General features: G+C 43.4%; 1 protein-coding gene across 1 annotated transcript in view; it reads left to right on the top strand.

Moving 5' to 3' along the window:
• LOC106613120 (chloride channel protein 2) overlaps nucleotides 1-12,615 on the top strand; it is a 204,303-nt gene that overhangs the window by 167,882 nt on the left and 23,806 nt on the right. Inside the window, exons 16-18 of the mRNA XM_045724704.2 lie at nucleotides 722-855; nucleotides 1,445-1,635; nucleotides 11,908-12,025. Of these exons, the coding sequence (XP_045580660.2) occupies nucleotides 722-855; nucleotides 1,445-1,635; nucleotides 11,908-12,025 (443 nt within the window). The remainder of the gene's footprint in view (nucleotides 1-721; nucleotides 856-1,444; nucleotides 1,636-11,907; nucleotides 12,026-12,615) is intronic.

The following is a 12,615-nucleotide window of genomic DNA, read 5'->3' on the forward strand; positions in this document are numbered from 1 at the left end:
TGTCAGAAAATGTCTCAGGGTTTTGCCTGCCAAATGAGTTCTGTTATACTCACAGACACCATTCAAACAGTTTTAGAAACTTTAGAGTGTTTTCTATCCATATATAATAAGTATATGCATATTCTAGTTACTGGGTAGGATTAGTAACCAGATTAAATCGGGTACATTTTTTTTATCCAGCCGTGCAAATACTGCCCCCTAGCCCTAACAGGTTAACAAAGTACTGAGTAAAGGTTCTGAATATCTATGTAAATGTGATATTTTATTTTTATAAATTAGCAAAAATGTCTAAAAACCTGATTTTGCTTTGTCCTTATGGGGTATTGTGTGTAGATTGATGAGGAGAAAAAACGATTTAATCAATTATAATAAGGCTGTAACCTAACAAAATTTGGAAAAGGTCAAGGGGTCTGAATAGTTTCCAAAGGCGCTGTAAATGGATGAGAGAGCTTCCTACTGCCTGAGCTATGTTATTGATGTAAATTGAGAAGAGCGTGGGGCCTAGGATCGAGCTTTGGGGTACTCCCTTGGAGACAGCAGATGTTCTGACTTTATACACTGCACTCTTTGAGAGAGGTAGTTAGTAAACCAGGTCAAAGACCCCACAGAGACACCAATACTCCTTATCCGGGCAACAACAATGGAATGGTCGACCGTATCAACAGCTTTGGCCAAGTCATTAAAAATATCAGCACAACATTGCTCTCCTATCGTCCTTCAGGAAGTATAATATTCGTGTGGAGGACATCATGATCAGGAATGTGATGTACATCACCCTCAACTGCTGCTACAGAGACCTGCATGATGTACTACTGTCTGGACACCTCAAGACCCTAGCCCTGCTCGAGTCCAGTGGTGAGACACACGCACACCCACAAACACACATGCATACACACACATTACAGACACCACAGAACATTTTCAGTCAAATAAAAGTTCCCCACACACACATTCAAGTTATATATTCTTATACAGTATGCCAAGTCTGTAATTGTGCAGCGATGCCAAAGCAATTAACTGGGGCAATTATTTTAAACAAACACACACAGCCCCTCATACACACCTCCTGTTGTGTACACAGACGCCTGGCTGTTCTGTTACATCACTCACAATGCAGCAACATGTGTTAGGAGTCCCCTGCAGTCTGCACATTAACTACTGTTCTAAAATACCTCTTCTCCTCTCCTCCATCCCATCTTCCCACTCTGTCCTCTCTCACTCTAATCTCCTGGCCCCTCTCTCTCAATTTCTCTTCTCTTCCATCATCCCTCTTCTTTTATTCTCATCTGTCTCTCTCCTCTACCTTTCATCCCATCATCTCTGTCCTCTCTTCACCACCTCACTCCCTCCTTACTTTCTCTCTCATCTCATATTTCTCTCCATCCATGTCTTCCATGCTGCCCCTCACTCCCCTCTCGCTCTTCCTCCCTCATCCCCCCCTCAGAGTCGATGATCCTGCTGGGTTCTATTGAGCGTGCCCAGCTCCAGGCCCTCCTGTCCCTACAGCTGGGCCGGCCACGGAGGCTGAAGTACCTGAGAGACCGGGCTACTGCTGAGAAGAAGCGCCTGTCGATGGTCTCCCACCCGGGCAGCGAGGATGGCTTCCAGAGGGTTAACCAGGAGGTCCGGTTCCAGGTAAGTACAGTCTTAACAAACCACATCAAGCTAACAGTACACACTACGAAGTCAGTCATGTCTGGAGTCCCCAGTACCACACCAAGCTAACAGTAAAGCTGTGTAAGTTGTTGCTTACCCAAAATGTCTTGAAGACTGGATCAGTGGAGGAGGATAGGATGCCAGGTCAGCACAGGAGAGCCAGAACCATCGTGAATACTGTAGTATCTGGCTCCATCAGCTTCACTACCAGGTCAGCACAGAGACTCAGGGGAGCCAGAACCATAGTGAATACTGTAGTATCTGGCTCCATCAGCTTCACTACCAGGTCAGCACAGAGACTCAGGGGAGCCAGAACCATAGTGAATACTGTAGTACCTGGCTCCATCAGCTTCACTACCAGGTCAGCACAGAGACTCAGGAGAGCCAGAACCATCGTGAATACTGTAGTACCTGGCTCCATCAGCTTCACTACCAGGTCAGCACAGAGACTCAGGAGAGCCAGAACCATCGTGAATACTGTAGTACCTGGCTCCATCAGCTTCACTACCAGGTCAGCACAGAGACTCAGGAGAGCTAGAACCATAGTGAATACTGTAGTATCTGGCTCCATCAGCTTCACTACCAGGTCAGCACAGAGACTCAGGAGAGCTAGAACCATAGTGAATACTGTAGTATCTGGCTCCATCAGCTTCACTACCAGGTCAGCACAGAGACTCAGGGGAGCCAGAACCATAGTGAATACTGTAGTACCTGGCTCCATCAGCTTCACTACCAGGTCAGCACAGAGACTCAGGAGAGCCAGAACCATCGTGAATACTGTAGTATCTGGCTCCATCAGCTTCACTACCAGGTCAGCACAGAGACTCAGGAGAGCCAGAACCATCGTGAATACTGTAGTACCTGGCTCCATCAGCTTCACTACCAGGTCAGCACAGAGACTCAGGAGAGCCAGAACCATAGTGAATACTGTAGTATCTGGCTCCATCAGCTTCACTACCAGGTCAGCACAGAGACTCAGGAGAGCCAGAACCATCGTGAATACTGTAGTATCTGGCTCCATCAGCTTCACTACCAGGTCAGCACAGAGACTCAGGAGAGCCAGAACCATAGTGAATACTGTAGTATCTGGCTCCATCAGCTTCACTACCAGGTCAGCACAGAGACTCAGGAGAGCCAGAACCATAGTGAATACTGTAGTATCTGGCTCCATCAGCTTCACTACCAGGTCAGCACAGAGACTCAGGAGAGCCAGAACCATAGTGAATACTGTAGTATCTGGCTCCATCAGCTTCACTACCAGGTCAGCACAGAGACTCAGGAGAGCCAGAACCATAGTGAATACTGTAGTACCTGGCTCCATCAGCTTCACTACCAGGTCAGCACAGAGACTCAGGAGAGCCAGAACCATAGTGAATACTGTAGTACCTGGCTCCATCAGCTTCACTACCAGGTCAGCACAGAGACTCAGGAGAGCCAGAACCATAGTGAATACTGTAGTATCTGGCTCCATCAGCTTCACTACCAGGTCAGCACAGAGACTCAGGAGAGCCAGAACCATCGTGAATACTGTAGTATCTGGCTCCATCAGCTTCACTACCAGGTCAGCACAGAGACTCAGGAGAGCCAGAACCATAGTGAATACTGTAGTATCTGGCTCCATCAGCTTCACTACCAGGTCAGCACAGAGACTCAGGAGAGCCAGAACCATAGTGAATACTGTAGTATCTGGCTCCATCAGCTTCACTACCAGGTCAGCACAGAGACTCAGGAGAGCCAGAACCATAGTGAATACTGTAGTATTTGGTTCCATCTGCTTCACTGGCTCCATTTGACAACCAATATGAGAGGAAAAATAAAATAATATTAAACCGTTCTAGTCCCATGATTTATATGTGAGAAGATTTTATTGTCCCATCAATAAGAGACGGAGTGAGATGGAGTCTGAAAGGGGGAGTAGGAGAGAAGGAGAGGGAGAGAGACAGAGAGCGAGAGAAGCAGAAGGAGAAAGAGACAGATTGAGAGAAACAGATAAGAGGGACCGACAGAGAGGGGACGATGACAGAGAAGGAGAGAGAGAGTTTGTCGCCCGTGTGTCCGGTTGTGTTTGTGAGCACTGGCGCACAGAGCTGAAATTGGGATTATGAGGCTGCCAATGTCTAACTTTGTTTTGGGGGCTAGCACTGCTGTATTCAGAATACTGATCTGGTTTCTCCTCCCTGCGCCACCCCCGCACCCTGCCCCAGGCTAGTGGGGTGCTACTCAGCCATTCACAGCAGGCCGGGTGGGGGAGGAGAAGAAGGGGAAGGGACAAGGTGCTTTTCCCCCCAGGACGGCAGGGTTTGGATATCCAGCTATTCATCACACTCATTTAGCTCTCTCACACTCTCTTTCTCTCTCTCTAAGAACAAATAATGATAGAAAAAAATGTGTTTTCATTTTGTAAAGTTAGTGTGGGAGAGGTGGAAAAAGTATTGTTATAGATCAATAATGACAAACCTCTTGGCATTGACAACTTAGATGGAAAGCTACTGAGGAGCTACTGCCTCTATAGCCACTCCTACCTGTCATATCTTTAATCTAAGCCTAGAGGAAAGTGTTTGCCCCCAGGCCTGGAGGGAAGCCAAAGTCATTCCACTACCCAAGACTGGTAAAGCGGCTTTTACTGGTTCTAACAGCCAACCTATCAGCTTGCTGCCAGCTCTTGGCATAGTGTTGGAAAAATGTTTTGACCAAATACAATGCTATTTCTCTGTAAACAAATTAACTACAGACTTCCAGCATGCTTATAGAGAAGGGCACTCAGCATGTACTGCACTGACACAAATGACTGATGATTGGTTGAAAGAAATTGATAATAAGGCGGTTGTTTATTTTATTTCATTTATTTCACCTTTATTTAACCAGGTAGGCAAGTTAAGAACAAGTTCTCATTTACAATTGCGACCTGGCCAAGATAACGCAAAGCAGTTCAACAACATACAAAAACAGAGTTACACATGGAGTAAAACAACATACAATCAATGATACAGTAGACAGAAATAAGACTATATACAATGTGAGCAAATGATGTGAGATAACGGAGGTAAAGGCAAAAAAAAGGCCATGGTGGCAAAGTAAATAAAGTATAGCAAGTAAAACACTGGAATGGTAGAATTATAATTTGAAGAAAGTTCAAAGTTAAAATATAAATAATATGGTGCAAAGGAGCAAAATAATAAATAAAATAAATAAATACAGTAGGGGAAGAGGTAGTAGTTTGGGCTAAATTATAGATGGACTATGTACAGGTGCAGTGATCTGGGAGCTGCTCTGATAGCTGGTGCTTAAAGCTAGTGAGGGAGATAAGTGTTTCCAGTTTCAGAGATTTTTGTAGTTCGTTCCAGTCATTGGCAGCAGAGAACTGGAAGGAGAGGCGGCCAAAGGAAGAATTGGCTTTGGGGGTGACCAGTGAGATATACCTGCTGGAGCGCGTGCTACAGGTGGGTGCTGCTATGGTGACCAGTGAGCGGAGGTAAGGGGGGACTTTACCTAGCAGGGTCTTGTAGATGACCTGGAACCAATGTGTTTGGCGACGATTATGAAGCCAAGGCCAGCCAACGAGAGCGTACAGGTCGCAGTGGTGGGTAGTATATGGGGCTTTGGTGACAAAACGGATGGCACTGTGATAGACTGCATCCAGCTTGTTGAGTAGGGTATTGGAGGCTATTTTGTAAATGACATCGCCGAAGTCGAGGATTGGTAGGATGGTCAGTTTTACGAGGGTATGTTTGGCAGCATGAGTGAAGGATGCTTTGTTGCGAAATAGGAAGCCAATTCTAGATTTAACTTTGGATTGGAGATGATTGATGTGAGTCTGGAAGGAGAGTTTACAGTCTAACCAGACACCTAGGTATTTGTAGTTATCCACAAATTCTAAGTCAGAACCGTCCAGAGTAGTGATGCAGGACAGGCGGGCAGGTGCAGGCAGTGATCGGTTGAAGAGCATGCATTTAGTTTTACTTGTATTTAGGAGCAGTTGGAGACCACGGAAGGAGAGTTGTATGGCATTGAAGCTCGTCTGGAGGGTTGTTAACACAGTGTCCAAAGAAGGGCCAGAAGTATACAGAATGGTGTCGTCTGCGTAGAGGTGGATCCGAGATTCACCAGCAGCAAGAGCGACATCATTGATGTATACAGAGAAAAGAGTTGGCCCAAGTTGTGGGAGCCGTACTGTTAGATTTCAGTGCAGCCTTTGATATTATTGACCATAACCTGTTGTTGAAAGAACTTATGTGTTATGGCTTTTAAACCTCTGCCATATTGTGGATTCAGAGCTACACTACATGACCAAGTGTGTGGACACCTGCTCGTCAAACATCTCATTCCAAAATCAGGTGCATTAATATGGAGTTGGTCCCCCCCCTTTACTGCTATAACAGCCTCCACTCTTCTGGGAAGGCTTTTCACTAGATGTTGGAACATTGCTGCGGGGACTTGCTTCTATTCAGCCACAAGAGCATTAGTGAGGTTGGGCACTGAAGTTGAGCGATTAGGCCTGGCTCGCAGTTGGCGTTCTAATTCATCCTAAAGGTGTTCGATGGGGTTGAGGTCAGGGCTCTGTGCAGGCCAGTCAAGTTCTTCCACATCAATCTCGACAAACCATTTCTGTATCGACCTCGCTTTGTGCACAGGGGCATTGTCATGCTGAAACAGGAAAAGGACTTCCCCAAACTGTTTCCACGAAGTTGGAAGCACAGAATCATCTAGAATGTCATTGTATGCTGTAGCATTAAGTTTTCCCCTCAATGGAACTAAGGGGCCTAGGCGAACCATGAAAAATGGCCCATACCATTATTCATCCTCTACCAAACTTTACAGTTGGCATTATGCTTTGGGGCAGGTAGCGTATTCCTGGCATCCACCAAACCCTGATTAATTTGTCGGACTTCCAGATGGTGAAGTGTGATTCATCACTCCAGAGAATGCGTTTCCACTGAGACCAATGGTGGCAAACTTTACACCACTCCAGCCGACGCTTGGCATTGCACATGGTTATTTTAGGCTTGTGTGCGGCTGTTTGGCCATGAAAACCCATTTCGAGAAGCTCCCGATTTGACAGTTCTTGTGCTGAAGTTGCTTCCAAAGGCAGTTTGGAACTCGGTAGTAAGTGTTAGAGATCGACCGATTTATGATTTTTCAACGCCGATGCCGATTATTGGGGGACCAAAACAGCCGATGCCGATTAATCGGCCGATTTCCCCCCCCCCCCCCCCCCTTTTTTGTGTAATAATGACAATTAAAACAATACTGAATTAACACTTATTTTAACTTAATATAATACATCAATAAAATCAATTTAGCCTCAAATAAATAATGAAACATGTTCAATTAATGCAAAAACAAAGTGTTGGAGAAGAAAGTAAAAGTGCATTATGTGCCATGTAAGAAAGCTAACGTTTAAGTTCCTTGCTCAGAACATGAGAACATATGAAAGCTGGTGGTTCCTTTTAACATGAGTCTTCAATATTCCCAGGTAAGAAGTTTTAGGTTGTAGTTATTTTAGGAATTATAGGACTATTTCTCTCTATACGATTTGTATTTCATATACCTTTGACTATTGGATGTTCTTATAGGCACTTTAGTATTGCCAGTGTAACAGTATGGCTTTCGTCCCTCTCCTCGCTCCAACCTGGGCTCGAACCAGGAACACATCGACAACAGCCACCCTCGAAGCAGCGTTACCCATGCAGAGCAAGGGGAGCAACTACTCCAAGTCTCAGAGCGAGTGACGTTTGAAACGCTATTAGCGCGCACCCGTCTAACTAGCTAGCCATTTCATATCGGTTACACCAGCCTAATCTTGGGAGTTGATAGGCTTGAAGTCATAAACAGCGCAATGCATTGCGAAGGGCTTCTGGCAAAACGCACGAAAGTGCTATTTTGAATGAATGCTTACGAGCCTGCTGCTGCCTACCATCGCTCAGTCAGACTGCTCTATCAAATCATAGACTTAATTATAACATAATAACACACAGAAATACGAGCCTTAGGTCATTAATATGGTCGAATCCGGAAACTATCACGTTTATTCTTTCAGTGAAATACGGAACCGTTTCGTATTTTACCTAATGGGTGGCATCCATAAGTCTGAATGTTCCTGTTACATTGCACAACCTTCAATGTTATGTCATAATTACATAAAATTCTGGCAAATTAGTTCGCAACGAGCCAGGCAGCCCAAACTGTTTCATATACCCTGACTCTGCGTGCAATGAACGGAAGAGAAGTGAGAATTTCACCTGGTTAATATTGCCTGCTAACCTGGATTTCTTTTAGCTAAAAGCAGGTTTAAAAATATATACTTCTGTGTATTGATTTTAAGAAAGGCGTTGATGTTTATGATTAGGTACAGTCGTGCAACGATTGTGCTTTTTTTGCAAATGCGCTTTTGTTAAATCATCCCCCGTTTGGCGAAGTCGGCTGTCTTTGTTAGGAAGAAATGGTCCTCACAGTTCTCAACGAGCCAGGCGGCCCAAACGGCTGCATATACCCTGACTCTGTTGCAGAGGTGACACATTTTCCATAGTTAAAAGAAATTCATGTTAGCAGGCAATATTAACTAAAGATGCAGGTTTAAAAATATATACTTGTGTATTGATTTTAAGAAAGACATTGATGTTTATGGTTAGGTACAAGTTGGAGCAACGACAGACCTTTTTCGCGAATGCGCACCGCATCGATTATATGCAACGCAGGACAGGCTAGATAAACTAGTAATATCATCAAACATGTGTAGTTAACTAGTGATTATGATTGATTGATTGTTTTTATAAGATAAGTTTAATGCTAGCTAGCAACTTACCTTGGCTTCTTACTGCATTCGCATAACAGGCAGGCTCCTCGTGGAGTGCAATGTAAAGCAGGTGGTTAGGGCGTTGGACTAGTTAACCGTAAGGTTGCATCCCCAAGCTGACAAGGTAAAAATCTGTCGTTCTGCCCCTGAACAAGGCAGTTAACCCACCGTTCCTAGACCGTCATTGGAATGTGTTCTTAACTGACTTGCCTGGTAAAACAATATTTATCTAAAAAAAATATATATATATTTTTTTATATCGGCAAATCGGTGGCCAAAAATACCGATTACCAATTGTTATGAAAACTTGAAATCGGCCATAATTAATCGGCCATTCCGATTAATCGGTCGACCTCTAGTAAGTGTTGCAACTGAAGACAGGCGATTTTTACGCGCTATGTATTTCAGCACTCGGCAGTCCCGTTCTGTGAGCTTGTGTGGCCTACCACTTCGCCTACCACTTCACAATAACAGCACTTACAGTTGACCGAGGCAGCTCTAGCAAGGCAGAAATTTGACAAACTGACTTGTTGGAATTGTAGTATCCTGACGGTGCCACGTTGAAAGTCACTGAGTTCTTCCGTAAGGCCATTCTACTGCCAATGTTTGTCTATGGAGATTGCATGGCTTTGTGCTCGATTTTTATACACCTGTCAGCAATGGGTATGGCAGAAATAGTCAAATCCACTCATTTTGAAGGGGTGTGTGTGTATATATATATATATATATATATTAGTGTTTTTCTTTACATGTTTGACAGAGAAGCTTCCATTAAAGTGTGGTATACCGCAGGGAAGTTCTCTAAGCCCGCTACTCTTTTCTATTTTCACCAATGACCTGCCATTGGCATTAAACAGCCTGTGTGTCCATGTATGCTGATGATTCCACTAAAAGTGGTAGTAGCCTACAATAAAGTAACAATTCCAGGTAAACATAGTGTCCAGATGATCAAATGTTTTATAAACATTAGACACTTACCCAGACGCAATTGTCTAAATTGATGGGTCATGTGAAATAAATGCCATAACCCACCGCCAGTGGTGGAAAAAGTAGTAAATTGTCCTAGAGTAAAAGTATAAATCATTTCAATTTCCTTATATTAAACCCGACGGCACAATTCTTTATTTTTTATATTTTTGATTGACGATAGCCAGGTGGACACAACAACACTCAGACATAATTTACAAACGAAGCATTTGTGTTTAGTGAGTCTGCCAGATCAGAGGCTGTAGGGATGACTGGGGATGTTCTCTTGATAAGTGTGTGAATTGGACAATCTTCCTGTCAAAATGTAACAAGAACTTTTGGGTGTGAAGGAAAATGTATTGAGTAAAAAGTACATTATTTTCTATACTTATGTAGTGAAGTAAAAGTAGACAAAAGCCTGAGTTGAAACCTGAGTGAGGTGCACATGTGCAGTACATAAACAGATGCATGGACACTTGATACGGTCACGATATTGTTGTGGTATGTCACAAAATCATGTTACGACCACACATATCAATATTCATTACATACAGTTGAAGTTGGAAGTTTACATACACCTTAGCCAAATACATTTAAACTCAGTTTTTAACAATTCCTGACATTTAATCCTAGTTAAAACTCTCTGTCTTAGGTCAGTTAGGATCACCACTTTATTTTAAGATGTGAAATGTCAGAATAAAAGTAGAGAGAATTATTTATTTCAGCTTTTATTTGTTTCATCACATTCCCAGTGGGTCAGAAGTTTAAATACACTCAATTAGTATTTGGTAGCATTGCCTTTAAATTGTTTAATTTGGGTAAAACGTTTCAGGTAGCCTTCCACAAGCTTCCCACAGTAAATTGGGTGAGTTTTGGCCCATTCCTCCTGACAGAGCTGGTGTAACTGAGTCAGGTTTGTAGGCCTCCTTGCTCGCACACGCTTTTTCAGTTCTGCCCACAAATTTTCTATGGGATTGAGGTCAGGGCTTTGTGATGGCCACTCCAATACCTTGACTTCGTTGTCCTTAAGCCATTTTGCCACAACGTTGGAAGAATGCATTGTCCATTTGGAAGACCCATTTGTGACCAAGCTTTAACATCCTGACTGATGTCTTGAGATGTTGCTTCAATATATCCACATAATTTTCCCTCATGATGCCATTTATTTTGTGAAGTGCACCAGTCCCTCCTGCAGCAAAGCACCACCACAACATGATGCTGCCACCCCCGTGCTTCACGGTTGGGATTGTGTTCTTCGGCTTGCGAGCATCCCCCTTTTTCCTCCAAACATAACGATGGTCATTATGGCCAAACAGTTCTATTTTTGTTTCATCAGACCAGAGGACATTTCTCCAAAAAGTATGATCTTTATCCCCATGTGCAGTTGCAAACCATAGCCTGGCTTTTTTATGGCGGTTTTGGAGCAGTGGCTTCTTCCTTGCTGAGCTGCCTTTCAGGTTTTGTCAGTATAGGACTTGTTTTGCTGTTGTCATGACTGTCCTGATCAGGTCAGGTCACAGGAGACCACAATCCTACAGGGTATCTCTCAACCCCCAACAGAGGAGGAGAGATCTAGGGGTCTGAAGATGTGGGGGTTTTATGACCCTCACGCCCATGATATTCTTAGGCCACAGAGAAATTCCTTTGTCCTCACTATGGAGAACTGGCCTCAGAACATTAAACATGCAATACAGGGACTTTGGAACAATGGTTTCCGTCAGCCACAATGGTGGTCATGACGATAGATGGAATATGAAAATGTATGTAATTTTTGTTTCATTATTAAAAGTTAACAAATGACGTTATTATGAAAACATTGTACCTTTAAGAGTTTTCCCAGTATATGCGTGATGTTTATACATTGCACGTTGTGTGGAAAATATCCAAATCAAAGAGAATGTTTTGGTAAAGATGAGATGTGAATTTCTCGCATGGAATAGCCTTCATTTCTCAGAACAAGAATAGACTGTCGAGTTTCAGAAGAAAGGTCTTTGTTTCTGGCCATTTTGAGCCTGTAATCGTACCCACAAATGCTGATGCTCCAGATACTCAACTAGTCTAAAGAAGGCCAGTTTTATTGCTTCTTTAATCAGGACAACAGTTTTCAGATGTGCTAACATAATTGCAAAAGGGTTTTCTGATGATCAATAAGCCTTTTAAAATGATAAACTTGGATTAGCTAACACAACGTGCCTTTGGAACACAGGAGCGATGATTGCTGAAAATGGCCTTCTGTACGCCTATGTAGATATTCCATTAAAAATCTGCCGTTTCCAGCTACAATAGTCATTTACAACATTAACAATGTCTACACTGGATTTCTGATCAATTTGATGTTATTTTAATGGACAAAAACATTTGCTTTTCTTTCATAAACATGGACATTTCTAAGTGACCCCAAACTTTTGAATGGTAGTGTAGGTGCAGCATATACTGTACTATTGATTATATGTATTCAGAGTATAAAGTAACGCGAGTGTGTGTGTGTGTAGATCTCCACAGAGGAGTCTTCCTTCAGTTCCACCCCTACCCCCTCCATGAAGCCACTGAAGCCGGCCCTGAAGAGACCCTCTGTGGTGGACCGCCCTCCTGAGATACCCATGCCCACAAGTAAGAACAAACACACACACCCTCGGTCAGACCTTAACCCCCTAGAGTCGATTGATGCACTGGTAACAAGTAACATAATAAAAAAATCCCCATTTAAAATATGTCAGTTTAAACTAGAGATATTGGCTGCGTCTCAATCCACTGCATCCGCCATTATCCCGCTACCGCATCAACGGTGAAAGGTGACAGAGCGGTGTTTGTCAGACCATGAGACATCCCGAAAATCTGTCTTCTCACGAAAACGTCTGTAGCTCCCGAACGGTTTGACCTACAAACGATTATGACCACTATATGGAAAGGGGTGTCTCTCACGAACACAATATGGTATCTGCTCTATGACCCAAGTGTCAGGGTACTCGTCTGAAGTCGGTACAGTCAATGTGCCAGCTTCTGTTTGTAGTTGTTTTGGATACAAACTAATGTGACCCCACTGTGGAAAGGATGGTGTTCTCCATTTTGCTCTACGACAAGTGTCACGGGACTTGTCTGAAGAAACCGGCACCAGTTTACATTTTTTTATGGAAGGATGAAGTTACTGTTGTGCCTATCCAAAAAAGGGGTTAAATATGTGTTAAAAAAAATTATAATAA

This window comes from Salmo salar, chromosome 09, assembly GCF_965601325.2.
Source record: "Salmo salar chromosome 09, fSalSal1, whole genome shotgun sequence".
Taxonomy (NCBI): Eukaryota; Metazoa; Chordata; class Actinopteri; order Salmoniformes; family Salmonidae; genus Salmo; species Salmo salar.